The sequence below is a fragment of the Temnothorax americanus genome, unplaced genomic scaffold (assembly GCF_048541705.1).
Source record: "Temnothorax americanus isolate GAGA-0224 unplaced genomic scaffold, ASM4854170v1 Scaffold1, whole genome shotgun sequence".
In the NCBI taxonomy this organism is placed as follows: Eukaryota; Metazoa; Arthropoda; class Insecta; order Hymenoptera; family Formicidae; genus Temnothorax; species Temnothorax americanus.
In genome coordinates, this window is record NW_027509230.1 from 5,484,185 (window position 1) to 5,507,647 (window position 23,463).

The 23,463-nt window shown below is 45.4% G+C and overlaps 1 protein-coding gene across 1 annotated transcript; it reads right to left on the minus strand.

The window, feature by feature from the left end:
- Positions 1 to 1,844: 1,844 nt before the first annotated feature.
- On the minus strand, positions 1,845 to 17,611 carry E75 (ecdysone-induced protein 75). Its single transcript, XM_077417954.1, is given in 6 exon segments — positions 1,845 to 6,095; positions 6,457 to 6,698; positions 9,572 to 9,716; positions 16,920 to 17,008; positions 17,297 to 17,540; positions 17,543 to 17,611. Coding segments are annotated over 6 exon segments (2,766 nt in total). The 5' UTR covers positions 17,597 to 17,611; the 3' UTR covers positions 1,845 to 4,103.
- Between the last annotated feature and the right edge of the window lie 5,852 nt (positions 17,612 to 23,463).

Genomic DNA, 23,463 nt, shown 5'->3' on the forward strand with positions numbered 1-23,463 from the left:
TAACGTTAGTAGAGAGTTAAAACAGAAATGAGTTCAGTATTGTTGAAATATTTCATGTTTTCGAGATAACTGAAAATAAAAGCAAATAATGTTATTCACGAGTCAATATTTTGTGTAATTACTGTATGCGGTTGTATATTCATAACGCAAGCGCTAGCAGGTTAACGAGCGACCTTCGAGTTAATCGCATTGCTCTCGACGGTAAGTTCTGGTCAGTGGTTTATTGTTGGTCGACGACTCGTTGTCGATCTCTGCCCGACAGCTTCCTCTTCGTTTTCTTTTTGCCTGCTTAATCCGTAGCCCGACAATACGCTGACCGACGAATGGAAGTAGAAGCGTAGCTCGAAAGAGCTCCCCGACGTCTGAGAATTAACGCGGATTAACGCGGATTAAGCGGCTCGTTGCAGCTTTGCGATGCATCGATGTAACGAATGCACGGTTGACAAAACTCGCATCGCGATTTATGCACGATCTCAAATATATAAATAATAACAGATAAGCACCCATTTTTTAAATCTGAGGCATAGATATGATACAAAGTAGTTCATCGCATATTATTGGAGTCGAAGCTAATCGTGCCGTAGCACACATCAGACAGATTCAAACGTGGTAGCTAAATCAGAAGGCTAATTAGTTTCCCAATCTCGTCGGTATTTTTAGGTAATAGCTCTATTTTCTTGCCCTCTTTATTCGAAAATACAACGCCCTCGCGTGACATAGCAATTATGATGAAGCGCATCGACATGATGATGATGTTGGTGGAGGCGAAGTGCAGAGTTCACGATAGGACAGTTCACGTTAGCGAGAACTAGGTTGCGTGGCAACCGACGCCCACGGGACGCCACGCGCCTCCAATGTAGGTATTTACGCGAGCGGGGTGGTTACAGTTTCTGTTATGCCGCACCTCGTCGTAGGCGGATTTGGTGGATCAACGAGAGAGAGATCGTGTATCGGGCTCCACGCGGAAAAAGCTCGGGAAAATACAATTACACAATTAGAGACCAGCATTGCTCGCGTTCCTGTCACAATTAACTTTCTGCATATCTGTTGCGATATTAAATTTATGCCTGATCGAATTTTTGTACTCCGAACATATGCACTACATTTTTTTTTATTATTCTCTTCTGACCGGTAAAACAAGTAATTAGATAAGCCAATAAGGGATAGGAATAAATAAATAACCATTTTTTTTATCTAATCGATTATTTGAGCAATCGAGAATATAATAATCAATAAGAAAACATTTTGATTCAAGCCTTTAGCTGCAATCGAGTCGGTATCTTCGATAACGTATCCGCATACTCCAATCGTATTCGTATCTAAATATTATACTTACCAAGGCTATGTAAAAGTTCAAGGTAGCGTAAAAAAAAAAAAAAGATTAAACGCTAGGATGTCCTGCTCAAATGAATATATCGCATGATCACGGAATCGCGCAAGTCAAATTAGTATTTTAATCAAGTAATATAAATTGCTTTTTTTTTTTAAGATATTTTCTGAAATATTTGACATTCAAGATATTTGATTATTGATATAATTGAATGATTACACATCTAATGACTACAGTAATAATATAAGAGCAATTGTTCAGAGTCGTTTTTATTTTTATGCATAAATATAATATTAATTTTAGAGATGTACATACACACATTATCATATTAATATTGATTATATTAAATTTGAATTTTACTCCATGCTTATATGAATAAAATAAATAAAAATAAAATTGAATTTGTCGTCGGGTAAGGGTTTGTATATTTTTGGAAGACAGGATAAGATCTCAGATTTTTTGGAAAAATCGGAAGGCTGTGGATTAGAGGTAAAAAAAAAATAAGAAGACGATATTTATTTTATGTATAATTCACCAGACAATGTTTATTCAGACGACCTCACAACTCCCAAGCGTACAAAATGACGTGCTCACTGGGCAATATGCGGGGCTGCATTTCTTGCTTGTAATAGAGTACATTTTATCCATATTTTTCGTTTTTTCACCAGAAACAACAGCTGTGTTTGTATTCTTCTTCTTAATGGATAGGGAAATATATCATACTTTATGTATCGTTTACTATAATAATTATGTGTAGTTTATGCATAACAAGTATTACGAATATCAACGCTAGGTTGTCTGCGGGGGGAAGGGGGGGGGACAAGAATAAGTGTTCGCTCAATGTGCACATATGTCGCTGTCGTGTGTAAATGTGTCCATCTTGTGTGTATATGCGTGTTCTTGTAAGGACAGTCAGAAGGATTCTACGAGGATTTGCTTGGACAAACGGGTGGATGTGGTACACGCGACACGGCGAAGGAAAATGCATTCTCTCTTTAGGTACAATAAATACAGAGGCCTCTAAGCTGGGGGGAAAGGGAGTGGGTGTTTAGGGGACACTCTGGCTAGGCTATATTCTAGCCGGAAGATTGAATGTGCTTTTAATGCCCCATTCTTGACGAGTACTAGCTTCCCTTTAATCTGACCGAACTTCATTGCGACTCTATTTAAATCGTTAATCTGAGGACCAAGCCAATACGAAACTCAAGGCGGACTTGTAGGTCGAACCAAGAGGAGAATCTAGTCCGTCTCAAAAGGAGGCATAAGTGTTTCTACAACTGGTTTCAAGATCGGTTTTATCTCGCTCGCAACTCAGCGTATTGTGAATGTAATGCATATTCGATGCGATGTTCATGTTGGAACTGGGATATGCAGGGTAGTTAAAAGGGAGCGGGCGGGGCGGGCGTCTCAACAACACGTCGGCGGTGGCCCGCCGCGTATCTTCTAACTTTTCATCACGAATTTTTTTCAGAAGCAGAAGAGGTTCACTCGCGCCTACCAGGACATAGCCTTACGAATCTACTATTTACATTGCGTTTCGCCGTTCTAATCGGAACTCCGCTTCGCTCGAGCGCTTCGCGGCTTCTCTCTTTCTTCTTCTTTCCCTTTCTATCTTTCTCTATCTCCTCTCCACTCTCTTTCTTTTTCTCGCTCTCTCTTTCGCAATCCCGTCTCGATCTATCTAATCTGACTTTCATGCATGCACACACGACACATAATATTGTATAACGCGTTTAAGCGGGCCTACGATACTTATCTCGCTATACGACGCGATTAGAGGATATAATTACTTCTCGCGTCGTCTTCCCGACGAAGAGACACGACATGTAATATAAAGGTACGGTAATTGCAAACTGGTGGCCGCGGCGGGCCGATCAGTCTCATAACAAAACGCTTAATTCTTTAAAATCGCGTACGCGATCTTCTCGGTTGCCACCGCGATCAAGAAGCTTTTCGATTTGCCCCGACTCATTTGCACAAGCACGCTCATCCGTCATTCATTCTCTTTTTTTTTCCCCATTCATTCTATGCCTGCCTCTCATCATCGCACAAGAGTATCATACGCGTCTTTTTTCTACACGTACACGAAATGATAATTTTTTACGGTTATGATACCTTACACATATTACAATAATATTAATTAGTTTCATAATATTTAATAATTATAGTAGAGTAGATGATCAATGAATGAGGTGGAGACTGTACAGGATGCGCGATTTCCATGATTATCACATGTAGATAGATTATTAATTTCTGTAACACTCAACCTTTCTTTTTTTTTCCGTCGCAGATGCTCTATCTTCTAGATGTACACCTAGAGCAGATAGGTTTTTAGGTAGGTAGACAGGTAGATAGGTAGTTTTAGGTGGATAGGTGGCTCTAATACACGGCACTCTGTTGCTTTCATTGAATCGGCACTTTCGTGCAAGTGTCCGTCCATCGTCATTTCGCGCACTCGGAGAAAACAACTCGCCACTGAACGTCTGTCTTCCTCGTGATTATACACGGAGATGTACCCTGTCCATTCCTCCGTAACCTCCACCTCCTTTCTCGCGCGATTTTAGCGATAAGTAGTTTAAATTAATAAATTATTTGGTTTTTTACGCGCTCAGAGCGTCCTGGCACTTTCATTTCTAGTTAAGGGCCGCGAAAGGTTGTACCGCGTCACGACGACGAGTTTTCGCCGGTTGATGATTAACGGATTAAACATCTCGGTCTCGCTCGCGCGCACGTCTGTGCTTGTTACGGGAAATCACTTGAGCTCGCGAGAACACTACGCCTCGAGAGAGAGAGCTTTGCAAGGTCCAACGAGCGGTCTGGGTGACGGTGATGGGGATGGCGACTTTTTGGATAGGTTCAATGGTTGCTGACTATCCGCGATATCGACCTGCAGCTCCATCATGTTGCTCGGACAGCCCGCTAACACCAACGTAGCCGCTGTACTCGAGGTCGGCCTCGGACTCGTGCTCGTACTACTAGTTGCCGCCGCGGAGAGGTAACGCGGTGACGAAGCCGGAGAGTTGGCAACAGCGAGATAGTCTGAGGAAGACTGTTGCTGTTGCTGCTGCTGTTGCTGTTGCTGTTGCTGCTGCTGTTGCTGCTGTTGTCGCGCACCTGTCGTCGTCGTAATCACTGAGGTGGCCGGCCATCTGTTCGAATAACTCGTGGTGGCGCATTGCAGGAGACCCTGAGATCCTTGCGTCGAGCGTGTGGTCACGGTGGTCGTCGATGCGCACTGCTCCGCGGGCGATGGCGATACCGTCGGCGACCTAGGACTGGCTTCGCCACGCATTATATAGTTGTGTATGATGTCCGTACGCTTCAGTTGTTCCGCCGTCATCCGCGGGCCCTCCATCAGGCTTCTCGCAAGGGTGGAATGCGTGCTGCTCAGCAAACTCGCGGTTTGCGGGCACTGAGATTGCGTCGTTTGAGTGGGTGGACTGCGCGCTGGTGGCGAAGTTAGATGCAGATGTAACTGAGACTGCGTGTGCTGAACCACCACGGCCGGCTCGGCCTCGGCGCTATCCTTCTGGCGCAAAGCGCGGAACTTCTTGTGGGGCTTGTAAGCCTCGTCCATCAGCGAGTTGGTATCGTACAGGGGAGGTGCCTGAAGTACGCGCTTCAGCACCGGCATGTCCTCGACTTCCTTGTCCTCCGAGCGTGGACTCGAGCACACAGAAGTGGGAGCGCTGCTGGCACTGCTGCTGGCCGGTTTGTCGGGTTTCTCGGTGCCGGATTCGATTCCGCTGTCGCTTGGTGAATCCAACTTGCGAAAACTGCGACATTGCGGTGGCTGTGGAGTCTTTGACATAGTAGCACGATGGAGTTCGTCATCGCCGGAACTGGTACTGCCAGAGTTCGCACGGCGTCTATGTGGACAGAGTCCACCAGCTAGGGTAGCAGCCAGAAGGGGCGCACTCGATGCATGATGACCACTGGCCGGGGTTACGTGGTGGTATTCCGTCAAAGAGGCAACTTCGCCGCTACAAGTGCTCTCGGTGCTCGATACGCTACCCAGAGGGCTCTTCACCGCTTCGTCTAAAGTTACGTCCGAAGCGGAACCCCAAGAAGCCGGGGGCTCCTCTTCCATTGGCCAATGCGGCTGTTGTTGCGGTGTGATGTGTTGCGTTTGTTGCTGCTGTTGATGCTGCTGCTGGGCCTGCAACTGCTGTTGCTGTTCGGTCATTTTGAAAGCCAGCAGTTTTTCAGAGTGGAGGGTATTCAGAGTTTTTAGGTCGGGTATTTTCTTTAAAAGTTCGCGGAGAATGTCGGGATGCTGGGGATGGTTCTGTGCTAGTACCGTCTGCAGAGCGTTTCGGAGTTTATTGTGCATACGCTCAACCAGTTCGGTATTGCGTAGCCCAGGTCTGTCGGCGGCGATCACCACTACCGAGCAGAACAGTCCCAACTCAGCGTCGGACAATCGCAAGGCGTTGACTCTCTCGGCGAAATCGAACATCGAGTCCATTAGGAATCGCGCGTTACTGCTATTATGGATGGACTCTCGTTTGAGCACTTGGCCGTTTAAGCAAATCATACTGTTCGTTTGAGCATCGAACATGCAGGCCAGTCGCACGAGCAGTACCTCGAAAACACCGGCCTTCAATAGAGTGACCTGGTCGTCCTGTGCCAGTAGGTTGAACCCAGGTATGCGTTTCGCGAACTCCACGACACCGCGTATGGCCGGCGAGAACCTTTTGGAGAAGTCTTGAAGTAATTCTTGCTGTCCGGTCAATGGTTGCGGATTAGGATTCAAGGGGCATGCCTGTAACAAAAAGAACCAAATTCCGAGGTCAGGAGGCGACGAATCGTTAAATCATGCCGAAGGTCGCCCAAGTCGCTATCATTACTCGGAAGAGCATCGCGTGGCGAAACGAGGCGCGGGACGAGACGATGCGAGGCGAAACATTTACGCGCTCTCGTCGGGTCTCGCTTCCTCCTTCGCGGCAGCCGAGGTCGCCTGGTTCTCGCGCGATTTCCGCGTAGAACGCTTGAAAGATCAAGACGGCCCAAGGCCCGCGTAGTTATTGACGTCAGCGTAGATGCCGACCGTTCAAATCTCAAACGCGGATGGCTTGCATAACCCGCGTCAATGTCAAGAGGAAAGAAAGGTCGAGCTTGCTTACCAAGGTTGGTGGACACGCGGTGTAGTTAGGGGTCTCGCGGGCTCTGGCGAGGATTGGGGCCACTTTGTCCCTGGTGAAGTCGCATGTATCGATGTGGGCTCGCACAACGGTTTGTAGCAGACGCTGCTCGTCCTCCAGCTCGGCCGCTACCGCCTTTTCCTGAGAACGGCTGTGGGAGCTCTGCTGCATAGCAGCCAGAATCCTGGCTTTCTCACGCTTGGGCACGCGGCCGAATCGTACCGCTGTAATCAGAAACAGGGCAAAATGGGTTAGACGTGTGTGTGTGTGTGTGGGTGTGTGTGTGCGTGCATGTGTGTCATGAGGCTCGTACGTCGCACGCAAAAGGAAGGACGACGATAAATAGTTAATGCGATCAAAATGGGTGAATCATGCGACGGATCCGACCGCTATCGCGGGGTTGACCTTCGCGCGAACGAATGTCGGTACTCGCGTGATGTTCGCATCGGGCCGGGCGCGCGCGAGAGAGTCGAAAGAAACGCGACTCTCGATCGCGGTAAAACCAACGACCATTCAAAGCGTGAGTACCGTCACACCAGATATGGTTTCGCGCCAAAGGTGAAAAAAAGTCAGAGGGGAAAGCGCACGACTTTCTCGCGGGAGAGATGAAAGTGCCCACGCGCTCACGCGCGCACAAGCACTGCTGTTGCTTCGCGCGTTGCGAATCTTCAATTAGAAAGTGCGCTAAACGTTCGATCGCTATCGCCACCGTTCCGAATGTCAAAATCGTTACCGAAAGGACACCTACGTGCATTATGATAGTTGACTACTCCGTTGAGGATCCCTTTCAGAATCGGCAACTCGTCTCCCATGACGGTTCAGGGAAACGTGCACCACGTTAAAAAAATCACGGATTAATTTTCAATTCTACTCGCACTTTCACGCACGTGGTTGACTTCTCTCTATCGGCACCAGATCACTATCATCTGACACCGCGATTGTCACTCGGCACGCGAGGGTTCCTCGACTCTATAATGTTGCGCGTTCTTGACTGACAAGCCACGAACGATCCTCTCGGCTGACTCGCGAAGTCGCGGGTCACTCCAAGCGATCGCACGACGCGAGATAGCGCGTGCTGCGACGGAGAGGTTTGCCGCTCGAGGTTTGTATAACGAGCGCGACCGCGGTACGCGTGCAAACACGAGACAGCATCACCGCCGACTGAGTGATGTTCCGCGGTTGCGTTCAACAGCCCCTCCACTTATTCAACCATCAACGACCCCCACCATCACGCGCGAATGTGGCCTTTGCCGAGCCTTTGGCCTTGAACTTGGTTTCAGCGACAGCCGCACGAGGCGTACCGCCGACCTATATACAGTATATAGCGAGCAAATGTACGACGCGTCAAGCCGTAGCACCCGGCGTGAGGAGCGAGAGAGATAGTTGGACTTGTCTATGCGCAGATGCGAACTTCCTTTGTTGGGGGTAACTTACTCTCGGCGACCTTGTGCAACCCCTTGCTAGCTACCTGCCCTGTCACCAGCTGTCGATAGCCAGCTTTATCTATTTGCGGACTATCGATCTTTAACGTTGAAGACATGCTCTTATAAGCTAAAACGAACTACTGATTTGGTTTATTTTCATCTTGATAGAAAGTTTTGTATAATTGGATTTACCATTAGTCTATTCACGAGTAACGGGACCCGCATCTGATATAATAACTTGGACAAAGTGACTTGATCAGTATTCAAAAGTGCAGTTATAACATTTTTGTTCTGCCAGTTTGGAGTTTGTCAATTCCGCCCTGAGCTTGCTGCAATCGTTTCATCTCAGGGTGTAAGCCGGGTTGCGTTTACAAAGGTTTACGACGCAATTGTGGGTACAACGCGCCCGGTCATGATAACGACGATGACGAGGACAAGTTATCCGTAGCGAGGCGTGAAGCGCTATGACCAGTTAGTCACGTACGGCGTACGGCTCTGGCCAGACGGTAGCCCGCGACGGGAGCATGCGCCTACCAGCCAGGTGAATTCAGACGACGAGGAAAGTGGGGGGGATTTGCGGAGGAGAGGAACGTATTGAGGAAGGGAGAATGTAGTTAGGAAGCAAAGTTCGCGAGGTCTCCGCATGGAGTGTAGCGCCACGCGACGGCGCGCCATCGCCGTCGGTGGGGGATGGCTGCGTTCCACGACCGAAGAAGCCAGGCGAGCGACAACGATCGTTCTTCGAGGTGGGGAACAAGAAGGACGGTGACGAAGCGCGGCGACAGGGAGGTGCGGTGCTGGGAAAGGAAGGTGGAAGAAGGTGGGAGGGTCACCGGGGGACGTAGCGGCGAGTAGCGGTACTCTTTCTACGGACACCAAGTCACCCGCCAGACGAGCAACGGCCGTCTATTGACCCCGCGAATCGCGTTGATATCAATAAGCGCACTTTTTCGCACCGATTTTCAAGACGAAAGATTTTCATGCCACCGCGCGTTGTCGTTTGATAAAAATATAAAGTTTTATATCTATTTGGAGAAGAGCGCGTTCTAATTTCGTCGAAAGAACTAGATATATGTATATATATTGGCACTCGCACGACATGTCGACGACCTAGGTCAATGATCCGGGCGGGAGATGCTGTGCAGCATCCCGCGCAGCTGCGTTACCGATTATTCGACAAAAGGCGACCGGGAATTTTATCAATTCGTCGGAAAGAAAGCAAGCTCTGATTACGCCAATGAAAGATAATCGCCGTTGCTTTCTCAAACGGCGAATTGGCAACTTTCGCCCGTTGCGACACTCCATCGTGTCGATGGGAAAGACGTTACGCAAACGGTCAATGACCCGGCAAACTAAATTTTAGAAACTCTTTTATGAAGTGCATAAACGCGCGAAAGAAGAAAGGAAGATTATGCGGCGCTTTACCTAATTAGTGTGACAACAAATTTTGATCAAAAGAGCTCGCTAATTGTAAATTTGCGAATATGCTTGCAAGATTGGCGATAGCGTTTTTGACGTTTAAATATAAGAGATTAATTAAGCTAATTAGGTCTCAGATATCAGATAAATTTACTTGAGATAGCTCGCGACTTATCTTTCAACAATAATCGATTCACCAATTTCATTTAAGGCGACAAAATTTATTCTCATGCATAAAATATTAAGAGACTTACCATCGCGACTCATGCCGACGGCGATGCACTTTTTGAGACGGCAATACTGACAGCGATTCCTGTTGATTCGGAGAATGCTGCACTGTTGATTCTTGGTGCACGGACGATATTGAATCTTTTGCTGGATGCTCCGACGAAAGAAGCCCTGCGAATCACCAACAAAACCCTCGTCAATCTGACCGTCGCTGTCCGACGAAGACCCCGATGAGCAATCGGTCCCCGAACGCGGGGCGGCCAGATCACATTCGCACAAGCACCCCATTAATTCACTCCGGCTGAGATTAAGATTCGCACGGCGTCTGACGAACCGAACGAATACGATAAATCACCGCACCGTTTAGTTCGCGCGGATTAACCAAATGATTATCACTCGCTACGTATCCTTCGGTTTGAAACTAATGGACGCTACTTAGGTAAGAGTATTCTCCGCGAAAACGGGAATTATATCTTTGGTAGCTCGCATCGGTCACTGTCCTCACGTATAATTCGCGTTCACCAAACCCGCGTGGAGTCTCTTCGCGGATACTCGGCTCCACGATGGACGCGCGTACCTTAAGTACAACGCGAGGTTTCGTAGGGGAAAGAAGCGACCGTTTGTATCGAAGCTTGGCTGTGGACTGGCTCTTTCTAGCACAGAGAACATAGAGCCTCGGCACATTGCCTCTGGCGTACCGAGGTGGGGGACACTGTGACCTAATTCCCGGACGTTCACCCGCAGTTCACCGCGTGAAAGTGAGAGTCCCCCTTGCGCGGACTGGCGCTCCTCGGCCGTCTCCCTCTTTGGTTTCTCTCTTTCTCCAGTTCCCAGTTTCTCTCTCTCGCGCTGGAGTGAACCCTAGATGATGTCCTCTTCGTCGTATCTACTACGAGCGCTACCATAGAGGCTCGCGGGCGCTCTACTATAACGGGTTTCTTCCCTCCCTCCTCCCCACCTACCGACCGGAGGAGCCACCCTCTCCGAACGACCTGCCCTACCTCCACCTCTTGGTTCCTACCCTCGCGTTGATACTCCTATGTAATATCCACCCACTCGCAAATAAGTGTGAATATACAAATTCTTTGCCTACTTGTGTATCATTTTTATCTTTACTCCGGAATCTGGTTCGTTAGTTCGCTACGGAGACACGATGAAGAAGACGAGAGGTCGAAATGAATAAAAATTGGGAAAGGGGTAGGTTAGTGTGAAGGTACTTCCCGTTGTGTATCGGTCAGTGACCTCGCGAGACGATTACGTAACGCGCAACGCGTGGGGGACCCTTCGCGAAGCTTCTATATGTTTCTGTGCTCGTCACGTTGTCGTCGTCGTCGTTGTCGCGTCGACGGCCGCGTCGATGCACGTACGCGTACGAAAAGTTAGCGATGCTCGTCGCCGAGTAACTCTGCCGTGACGTCAGACGCGCGACCTCGCCTACCTCAACTTCGTGCGGAGCCCATCGAGAGAACGATGTACCGTTGCACCTCCGCGCCCGGGCTGTCAATCGGCGCGAGCGTTTGATGCAAGTCAATGAACTGTCAGCGTTGCCAATGTTAAGCCTCGCTACCTTCGATCATTCCAATCGGTTGAGTTCGGTGGCGAATTACGTCTTCGATCTTTCGAACGAGAGAAGGTAGCTCCATGAGATGGCGTAACGATAATTCGTAGCTTGATATTCTACAATTAAGATTCGTTTTGAAATTTAGCTTATTGTAATATATCTCAAATATTGTTTGTTGTTTCGAAATATAACTATGAAAGTACTTCAATATAAAAACATTTTCACACCCTTTTATAGATCTGAAAAATTTATGATTCGAGATAATTTCTTTTTGCGAAAAATCATTAGAATCACAGCGAAATCGGGCCACGAGTTATCATCGTGGATGCCCGGACGAAGCCAGCAACCCCTGTTGAACCTCTCGGTCGGCGGGAATCCGACGAGCGCAGGGTGAAGGAGGAGGTGTGTGGGGGAATGCGGTGCATCGATCTCTCGAACCGTGCATGGCCCGTGACGGGTCAGGGGGCGACCACCTTCGCGCGCTACCTCAAGTTGCGAGTGTTCCTTTTGCGCACGCGTCTTATTCTCAAAATCTTTATGAAATAGGCTAGAGAATCTATGATCAATATTTTAACTCTGCTCTAAAAATTATACTTCAGATTTCTCATTAATTTCGGTGCTAATTTGATTTGTACGAATTTATATTATTATTAATAATACTATAATTTTAAATACCGATGATAGAAATATTTTTCTTTGCTTAACAATTCGGACAGGGAACACTGAATTCAACAATGGTTTCAGGAAAAATGCATCGAGAGGAGAATCAAAGGAAACTTTCGCCGGGTCGAGAAAGTTCTGTTATTCTCCGTTCTCGATCCAGCAGCGAGAAAAAAATCTCATTTCCGCGAGATCTTATTAACTGAAAAATTAATTACTATCCTAGTATCTCTCTAGACTATAATGTTTAAAAGAATTGTAGAAAGAAATCTTTAATTTCTTGAAATTGAAGCTGAGACACGCCGCGACACAGCAGTGTGCGGTAATGTGAGATCGATAAAAACTGACATAATGGATTTTCTCGATTCCAATCTGGGATGGAATCACGCGAGGATTAGCCTCGCGATTTAGTGGCATCGTCGTTGTCCGGCCGGCGCGGCGGCCGTTGAAGTTCCAATTTTATTTTCCGTGGAAGTGCAGCGACGACACTAGTAGCTGGCAGAAGAGACGTCCGCCACGCGTCGGTCGGTGACGGTGGTACGGGGTTGTATACGCGTTATACGCCTGCATATATGTGCACATATATAGGTGAAGAGAGTGTGGGATATACACACGATGTGGTCGCGGGGCCAACGACCGGAGCGCACGACTGCTGCAACGAACAGGGGGGAGGAGGGATGGCGATCTGTCTGAGGGACGGTAGGGGAAGGTGAGCGTATCTGCTACCACGCGAGGAGAGTGGGGGCGTGAGGTACCATAGTAAAAGTAGGAGGTTTGATGCCAAAGAGGGAGAGAGGAGGACGCGAAACGGAGTAACGGTGACGTACGTAACGCGCGCGCGTGCGCGTGCGCGCGCCGCTCCAACAGTCGCAACACTCTCCGCTCTGCTTGGGGGCATTAACCGCTCGCTCGTTCTCTAGCTCGTTCTAGCACTCTCCTACGACCCCAAGAATTTGCCGTTCCGTTCTGTTGCCCGGGCATCGATATCGGTAAAGTCGATCGCAGAGGTCAGAGATGGCTGCTCCCGTGCGCGTAGTTTTGTACTATGCTGGTACTGCCGAACGATATAGCGGCGATATGATTTAGTTATAACATCCAGGTACCGATCCTGATTGCATTTGCATAAATGAGATTCTTACCAAATTATGCCGCGGTCATTTATTGATTATCATGGATCGACCTAATCAAAAGACTTATCGATATTTACATCTCTGAAAAATGATCTGCAAAAGATTTATAAATGGTTAGGAATTAATTTAATTTAATTTTTTTCTGGAAATGTCTTTTTGATCCTTCTATTATTAACAAATTAATGTCAATTTGTGCAACGGGATTTACCCTTTTGAATTCTGAATTCTTCTTCGAAAAGTCATTGGGTGTCGCTAATCGCATCAAGCGGAATGACGCACGATCTTTGAATGGCAGAAGTGATCTATTATACTTTTGGCTGATGATATCGTGTTTCACAAGACGAATATATCGGGTGTAAAAATTACGGCGGTCCGATTTTGCCCCGTGGAGAAGCGTTATCTCGAAGAGCTCCCGCTTCGGTGGACAAATACCACGTCGAGCGAACACCTACCACGATAATAAGCGGCTGACCCGATTCTAAAGTAGATGCACCGGGGTCGGTAACCTCAAGCGAGCACCGAAATACTCGCGCAATCAAATGAAAATGAGATCGCGACTCGTTACGACGTCAAAAATGACGGTTACCCGAGAGAGAGGAGGGGAGAGTGGGGGAAGGCTTCCCTGTGGGAAGGGGGTGTGCGGCGAGGGCAGCGGGATGAGGGAGGAGAAGGAGGAGGCGGAGGAGGTGGAGGAAGAGGGAGAGTGACGTAACTGGCTCGGAGGGTCGACGACCGGAGGGTTAATGCACTGGTCGCCTGATTTCAACCCTCCGGAAAAAGTGCCGACGCCGACGTGCACCTCCACCGATTGTTTTGTATTACGGAAATTTAAAGAGGAGCTCCACTAACTAAAAAGTCTCATTCTTTTCCGAAATAATTTCTAATGCCTTCGAGAAGATTAGCCACGTAAGAGTTCCTTTGCGGCGATTGATTTTGATGAAGGTTTATATGTATGTCAAACTTTAATTTTATATTTTCTGACTTCGAGATAAAAAATTTTCTAATTAAAAATTCGAGTTTAATGTTAACAGGATGAAAGATGTTTAACGAAATCAAACTGTGTTTTATAAATCAATCGAAGCACGCAATACTAACGAAAAATACTGTGTGAAAATTATATTTATTTCAAATCTAATTCGCTGTGATATGTACCGTTATAATGGCAGGAGTAGAGCGATAATAGCGCCATTCGACTGTTCTCGAACTGCAATCGATTTAACTCAAATTGATCTAAAATATTTAAAATACTGCATCTATTTTATTCTCCTGCGTGATCCTTTAATGAATTTATTTTTAATTTGAGAAGAACGAGATACTCGATATATTGTTATCATAGCTTTTGATGTGATTCATCTCATATTAGAAAGGGTTTCGATATTCCCGATTGTTGAATCTTAACAATTTAAAACTTCGATTTTTTTAACGGCATTTTTTGTCTATTTTTGAAATATTTCCGAATTTATTGAATAACACAAAGTATTCAAGTATGCAAAAATATCGTATTCGCTTTCTTGACAATCATATGACGTTTTACATGTTACGTCAGCATTTTTTGTTCTTCTGGCGAAATTAATATTTCAATACTGCAGTCTATGACGCGAGGAGAAAAGTAGCGTTCTACTGATGAGACAGTAGAGCGAAATAGTGCAACTGTGTAGTAGTGTGACCGAGCGACCTAGTCTTAAAGATATCTAACACTCTTCCGCGTTCTCTTCCCTTTCCACAAGCCCCTCTTCCAGTACCTTAAGACGCTCTACCGCTAGCGGCTAGGTCACTCGGTGGAGACTCGTTCGGCTTAGTGCCTCTTACGGCGCTGCGGCTATAAGTTACTGACCTAGTCAACCAGTCGGGGGCCATGACTCTGTCCGAGCGATTAGTCTCCTCAGTGAATTTCAGCCGTCGGAACGGCGAGCAGAAGCAGGAGGATGATCGACGAAGGAGACGGAAAAAGGAGTCCTTAGTCAGGTGTTTTCATACAAAATGCGGTCGATGTAGTTCCTTTTTTCCGTGCCTACAATAGGAGCAATGAAAGCAGAAGTACCTGCCGCTGCGCTATTGATCGAAAGATCTTTTCGATACTTTCGCTTCCCCGCGGTTGTAATCATCATCTCGGTTTTTCGGTAGGCCCAACTCTCTCTTTTATCTCCTCTCTTTTGGGGCTCTCCTCTGGTTTCTCCGCAGCAGGATGTCTATTGGAAGCTCCATTACCTCCGCTCGATTATATCGGTGAGAAAAGCCGCCAAAACAATTATTACTCATGTATTGTGAACACTTTGAAAGAGATGCATTTAGTGCCCAGCTATTTATTCAGTCTAATTTCAAAATTTATGTTCCGTGCATTTGTCCATTCATATAATCGTTTTTGCAAAACGAGAATAGATACAAATATAAATAAAGATTAGAAAGATTTACAAATGTTGAAAGATTTTAATCTCTTTTAATAATTTATCATAATTCTGTGCTGTAAACATCTATCACTTATCAACAAGTTTTGTAAAAGGCATATCACATAATCCATGTGACGATTCGATTAGGAAATATCTTGAGATCATAAATACATATATATTTCGTAAAAAAAAAAAATCAAAATAAATAACGTGAAACACGAGATGAGGAGAAAGACGATGGCACGAAGTTATCGCGCGAGCGGTCTAAGTTGATCTGCGAGCGCGAACGATCCAAGGTACCTGGTAGCATGACCAGACCACCTCCACCACATCGCGTGGTTATGGAGGTGGTAAAGTCGGCGGTGGGTAGTGGCGCCGTTCCTTCACTTCCTAAAACGCGTCGATAGCCGATGCTGACCCTACTATCCGCTTCCGGCCGAGTCGATGCATACAAACGAAACAAAAGATGCTGATCTGACGAAGAAAAATTCTATGTTTCTCAACACGTACAGACGTTGAGGAGACAATTAAAATGCAGAGTAACTCTAGCCTGAATAACATTTTCAGAATTCTCAGATCTTCATAAAATGTCTTACTCGACAATTTTGGATGGAACATTAGCCTGACACAGGAACCATTTGAACCACTGGCTTTGAAAAAAGGACTTTGAAAAAAGAATCCGACATGTCTACCTGCTTCGGACCTTTTTCTGAATTTCATTGAAACGGAAATATCGCGGGTGGTAAAACAAATATGTCGCATTTTTTCCGCCTAGTCATATCCCTCCCATAACATAACGGCGAACGTCTTGTAACAAAAATGGCGCAGAAACAGGACTGACATTGACTAAAATCTATATAAGAAAATGATTGATGATCGATGCTTTTAACTATGATGTATTGATCGCTTTATAGTTAAAAAGTACATGCATAATGATCACGATGACCATGACAATACAGAATAATCGAAGGAGGCCTTCACGAGATCCTCTGCCGATGCGGAGGAATTGCCGGGTCGTGAAATAACTTCAAGGACCACCTCAAATCTCTTATGATTTCCGCGTGACCAAGGTTAATCCGCGTTTGGCCGCTTGGATAGCTCCTATTTAGCCTTGGTGGTCTCATATCACGTATTTACATTCACTCACATTCACTCTGGTCGCGCCGCACAGCATCGCGCATCCGCGATTTCGATATTCTTAGATGGAAGAAGTTATAACATATCTATAGCTGCGTCTTGAATCTATGGATTCTTTAAGCAATTTGAAGTGAATTTTAACGCAAATATGATTATATTTCTTTTCTTATAATTTTTTCATTTTTTAATTTGATGCATTTTGTTTTGTAAGTGTATTAAATTTATAAAATCATTCCTAACTTTTATTTCTCTGATTATGAATCAGTCGATGTTTACGCTAAAGCAAGATCGGTTCTCTTGACAAAACTGGGACGAATTTACATATCGAAATCGCTTGGCGCGAAAATACACGGCATTTCCGATCGCTCATGCGAGATTAGATTCCGTCAGCGTCTCCGACGGAAAAGTTCGAACAATTGTAATGTAAGAGTTCGAAGAGACGATAGCCAGAGGAATCGGATCGTTGTGTAACAAATAAATGATCTGCTGCGGTACTCACCTTACATCCCTCGCAGGAATGAACTCCATAATGAAAACCGGATGCCTTGTCACCACAGACCCGGCACAACACAGTGGTCCCGTCGAATTCTGAAACAAACGAGAAAAACGCGTTCCGTTAATGCAGGTCGTAACGATATCCTCTCCCGCGGCTTCTTCTCCTCTCGCGCTGCGCGAGAGAAAGGTGGGAGGGAAAGAAGAACACTTTCTCCTCCCTCGCGCGTGTAGCGGGTTACAGCATCGCGCCGCATTACAACTTTCTGCTTTCACCCACTGTCGCGGCATCGCGATCCCGTCCCGTTTTACGCTTGCACGCCAGTCGCAAATTTTTGCTATTTGCATCGTCGCTTCGCTGTTATGAAGAAAAAAAACGCGTACCTATGTTGAGCTCAGGCTCGGGTTTAGCGGATGAGACGGTCGAATCCATCGTTGGCATACTGGGACTAAGACGATGATGATCCGCTAACTGCATTACATGATACGGACTAGACATGCCCTGACTGGGTACGCGCGACACGTTGGACGCGCGGGAATCGTGCGAGGATACGCTGGGGATCAGCAATTCGGTTGTGGGTGACGTAGCCAGGGTGTCCTGCGCGCTACTGTCCGGAATAAGGATCATGATTTGTTCAGGAGAGTCTCCGTCGTTAACGCTCTCCTTTCCGACTGATTTAACATCCGTTTATTCACCACACTACACTGAGAAAACGATTAATAAGAGTCCACATATTGTCCCGGAGGTTTACGATACTGTTCCACTTGTTCTCATCCCGCTCTCACTGTCACCACGCTCACTGACCAATCACCAATAAATATTGATTCGCACGTGCGTATACGCGCGCGAGTCCACGTGCAACTGCAACGTTCAACTTTCCGAATATCGAAGCACGCGAACGATCGGCGCGATCTGCGACTGTTGCAAAGGTTACGGACAGACGCTGCAGTGAAGCTCGCGACAGACGACGCGACGGATTGGTAGCAGAGCTGAGCGCGAGCGGATAGTAGCCTGAAGAGAGAGTGAAAGTAAGTCTTCGCTCGAGGGAGGTTCGCGTTGGTCTGACTCTTGTTCGGCGCTGCCGAGTGTTGGTTACCTGGGGGCCGTGCAGCCCTTACTCTGAGTTACTTGGAGGTGGAGGGGAGGGATTGATGTGCCTGCTCGGCTGCCAGGCTATCAGGCTGTGCCTCGACCATCTACAATGTCTACGCCCTGGCTACCTAGTATGTAGTAGAGGACACTCAACACATTGCTCCGTAAGCTCTCTTACAGGGCCCCCCGAGAGAGTTCATCGTATTTTCAATGCTGGAGGTCACTGACAAGTCGCTGCGGGCCCGTCACGGTATGCCGTGCTGTCGCGGCCGCGACGGGCCCGACCAATCGGCCGTCAGCTCGGTAGGCCCCGCAGCCGCGCGATTGGTTCGACTCGTCCCTACCACGGCCGGCCGGAGTCTCCTTCCTCCCGTTGGAGGAAGTTCATCGGCCGAAACCTTGACTGAATTACCCCGCAGCAACGGCCAAGGCCATGCGCCCTCTCGCTCGAGCTAACCGCGAATGTAGTGACTGTCGCATTGCTTCTCTTTCTCTTTCCCCCCCTCTCTCTCATTCTTTTTCTCTTCCTCTCGCTGTCTTCTTGTCTTTCTTCTTATGTCTCTTTCTACTTCTCTCTGTTTCTCGTCTCTCGCTCGCTCTTTCCTCTCTATATCGCGTTCTTTCCCTCCGCTCTTTCCTTCTTTTCTCTCTTTCTTCTCTGTCAGTATGCTATATAAGTCTCTCTTTTTTTGTGGCATATGTCGCTTTGTTTCTTCGTAATGTGTCTTATTCTCGCAGAAAATATTGATTCCCGCGCGAAGATTTACGCCCACGACCTTTGTCATTGTAAAGGTATACCAACGTAAAGGATTATTCGTAATGATTTTCGATAACATTAATTGCGTAGCGTAAAATTTCATTTAAAAATTTATTACCAAGATACTTCATATCCATGAACGAAACACACAGTCACGTGCATGTTTGCGCGAAAAAAATGTGATGACGGCTCGACGTATCCGCTGAATCGGCTGATAGAAGAGATCAAGTTAGTGTCGATATTCTACATTATAAATTAACATTTAGTATCCCGATCGTATTCTTGTGACTGTTTATCAGTTTTCTTACGTTGCGTCGAATTACTGCTGATAAGACCGAACCCGATATTAAACTTAGTTATCAAATCTCTTGAATAATGCAAAAAGAGTGGAAGAATTTCGTGTAAATATTGAAATAAACAGCAGATGTATTTTTCTTATTGAATTTGTAAATGAACAATCCTTTTTTGTATCGAACATTAGTATTTTCATCATTAAACCTTAAATCAAATTATTATTAGCCAATTATTATTAAATTACTGTTAATCCAAATAAGATTGATTACGAATCATCTTTTCAGCGGTACCTCGTATTTTGATTACCCAACAATGTGCCAGGATAAGATATCGAGAAAGAAGAGTAAAGTTAATACTTATAATGGCACTGTTGGAAAATTATCATAAAAGATAAATTATTGTATCAATGATGAAACATGTTAGTTTGCATACTTGAAAATTCTTATCTGTTTGCACACATACTGGAGAAAGTTAATATTTATAAAGCAATAAAAGTTCATAAAATGAAAACAAACATTGATATTTATGAGGTCATGTTTTACGAAGTGTCTCAGTAGGGTCAACAGTCAAGTCTCAAAGGGATGCCCTGGCGTAGGGAAAGGAATTATATGATATTCCCCTCCATCGATTTTCTTGTACTATGATTGAATCGATATAATTACTTAAATAATTTTTTTTTTTTCAAAATATTATATGTTTGCAGGATTCGCGAAATTGCCTAATTTTTTAAATATACTTTTAGCTGATCCACGAAATCTAGGCGGTTATGGATCGAATACGTATATTTAAAAACGTTGAATTACGCGAACGTTTCATAGACGCGTGCCAACTTTACTTTTATTAATTAGAAATAATTCATTGTAATTAACAGTTAATATTCCAGTTTATATAATTATAGTTAACGTATGTGTGCGCGTATGTTATATAATTCATAATAATATAATTATATAGTACAACGTTTGCACACATTTACTATTATGTCATGGCACTCGTAAAGTTATGTGAAACAAAAATTAAAATACGCAATCTCTAAGTAGCATTGGATATCTATACAACTTCTTTGTTCTGTTATATTTCTCACAAATCGCTGATATATATTCGGAAGGGAGTTCTTTAATTAATCGACGCTTATTAACTATAATAAAACTCCGTCTCTCCGTGAAATAGATTTACGCGTAGTTCGCCAAAATATTTCTTCGCGCTCTCTTGGCTACTAGCTCGGCTACGAACTCGGACAGACTTCGAACGTAATGGCCGCGACGACGGAGGTCAGACGGCGTTTCCTTGAAATCGGGTAGCGACCTGCAGCTATCGCCCATTTATATATGCAATGAATGACCATGATCCTAGCATCTATTTTTAATGGGTCGCAGTATAAAGCTATCGTGCGTGTCGTTTTTTTTTTACTTTAAGCATCGTATCAAACGAAATTAATTTTTTGGTTGTAAACTGAATTTGGAAATAAACGCAATAGTTTATTTTCACTAATAAATTTCACAGAATGTCGAAATAATAATTTTTTTCGGAATATATACGGGTGATCACTGGCGTGTTTATATCGACAACCTTCATGGAAAAAAAAAAAAAAAAAATGATTGGCTCGAACGATAAATTGTATTTTACGACGCTGAAGGAATATTAATTGCGTCGCATCCATACATCTGTAAGGGTGCTGCTTCGCTTTGCCTAATTATCGCCCTTGAATTACATGACTTTCCGGCTTCGCGTACGCTTAATGAGTACGTTTTAGCAATTATGCAAATGGGATCATCGGTATTTGCATTGTATTGAGGCGGTCCGTGATTCTTTCTTCTCGCTATAATAGAATAGTAACGTGCAACGATGCATGCAGGGATGCAGGAGAGAGAGAGAGAGGCGCAGATTAAAATGTAACAAGCAGGAGCATAATTAGAGGTTTGCTTCCTCGCGGCAACCAAGACTGCATTGTCTACCGTCCGTGTCCTTGGCACTGAGCGACCGGTCGCCGACTTCATCGTCGCTTTACTGCTTTCAAGATTCTCAGCTTCCTACCAGCTTCGTTATTACACGATGCTTCAAAAGTTCTAGACGCTATTTACATCCCTACAGATTGTTTAAAAAATTATTTCTATTTCACAAACAAAAAGATGCATCGTAATAAATATATAAAGTTACAGTATTATATCTTGCATAATATAAAAATGCATATATCCCCTGTAGTACGTTATGTATACGATAATCGGTTCTCATATCGTTGCGCTAGGTTTATATATTCCCGACCATTTATATTATATATGTAATGTATATAAAGGAAGGAAACAGTTTTCGATCTGGTCGCTGCGCTGGACGATCGCGAATACTCGCGGGTTAACGGCGAGCGTAATCGCAGATACATAGGCTTGGTGCATCAGCATGGGCGCCGATCGTCGCGTATATGTCGTACCGCTGAGTAATATGGCGATACTTCCGCAGTGGGCGCTATGGGGCAGGCTATGGGCATAACGGTGCGCACGGCGCGTCACGCATATGCGTGCGTGATGTCACTGAACCTGGAGCAGCAGCAGCAGCAGCAGCATGCAGTAGCAACAGCGGGTGCACGTATGTACAACTCGCAAGAATACCACGCGACTGCTCTATTTCGTCGCTTTATGCGTCGCTTATGCTTCACTGAACTGGATTCTGCGTTGCACGTGCCTCATTAATTTTTGCAACGCGTTCTTAAGATTGTGTAACGGGTAAGATGATTGGAAAACTCGCGAGATAGCAATTGGAGGATTACTATAAATGCACGTTTGCCCGTTTTAAAATATCATTGATTGAAAGAAAAGAGATCCGGGCGCTTCACGTTTGCGAAATTACTTAAAGATTGAGCCCAACCTATTTACGCAGCATTCGGAAATGTTGTAGAATCTATTTAATTGAATGGCATGCTTTCTCGGTAAGACGAACGTCGACGAGTCAGTTGTCCCAAAAAAGAAAAGAAACGGAAGGATCGGTGGGCGTGGAAAAGCAGCTGCGTTACATCACGCGTGCACTCGCTGCACATACATTAACATGCGTGTTGTATTTCGCCGGCGTAATCTTTTTAATGCGGCGCGTGTCTTCGATCATATCACGCCCGGGAAGCAGAATGACTCAGGATATATGTCAACGATGCATCGATGTGTCGAACGGATGCGTAGGCACCGAACTCCTCCGTTCACGAAATGTCAACGTAATCATTTCCAAATCATTATATATTTTTTCAGCATACCAATTTTGACTTTAATTAAAATCCATTTATCAATCTTATTACATTTGCCAATATTGGTAAATTTTTAGTCAATTTGAATTTAATTCTGATAGTAATGAAATTTTTATTTAAAAAATAATGGAAAGGAATGCAATTATTGAATTTGCTTCTATTCTGGCGAATACATTCTGTCACATTAAAATGAAATCGGCGCAAACGTGATGTCGCTCGTTCGCAGCGAAAGAAAAATGGAAAAAGTAATTTCTCTGCTGGCGCCTCGCGTCGGCCGATGGACGACTTGTGCCGCGACCTGCAAAGAAATGCAAGGAGGCCGCTTGACCACCTTGTTGCGCTCGCGAGCGAGCACACGTACCCAATTGACTCGCGTCTATAAATGGTGAGTATGGTGACGCGTACAATTCGCTGCCGCGAAAGAAGCATCGCATCGTCCAGGTGGAACCTGAAGGAAGCAGAAATGAGAGGATGGCACGTAACGATGCGATGCAAGTAATGTGGATGTCTGCGTCGAGTACAGTTGCAACAAACGGCGAAGCGAGATGAGCGATCCGAGACGCGCGTCCGCGATTCGTGCACAGTTCGCGCTAAAGAAAAAAAAATGCAGTACCGTGCGCCATTCTGATTGTGCGTCCTAGGAAGACTTCGATTTTCAAAGCCTCAGCATCTTGCACCGTTAGATCTTTGATGAACCGAGATGAACAAGTTTATAGTAAAGTTACTGTCAGCCGCAAATCCCGTCGTTTCAGTATAAAGTAAAGGAAGAAATAGAACATCATGATTGAGCATCCTACGTTCATCATTCCGATCGTGGTGTCTACGAAGGTTGCGATTTTCAAAATCTCATTTCCTTAAGTCATTATATATTGTCGACGGGGAAAAATGATCGAGCTATAATAGATTGCCATCTATAAATCGGATCGCGTGGGTTAAGCGAACGCAAGAAGTGGGATAGCCGTGTTATCCTAGCTGTATTCTAGGAACCAAGAGTGCTCCAACCTGCGAAGTCTTAGCTCCTTGAACCGTTAGATCCTGTGCCCCTTGAATATCGCGATCTTTACATACTGAATGGTCAATGCATTCAGCTCTTGTACCTTAATATCTTTGGAAATCTAGAAACATCAATTCAAGGATGTTAGAACGCATAGCGAGTGGTCAAACCACTATTTAGGCTTTAGGCT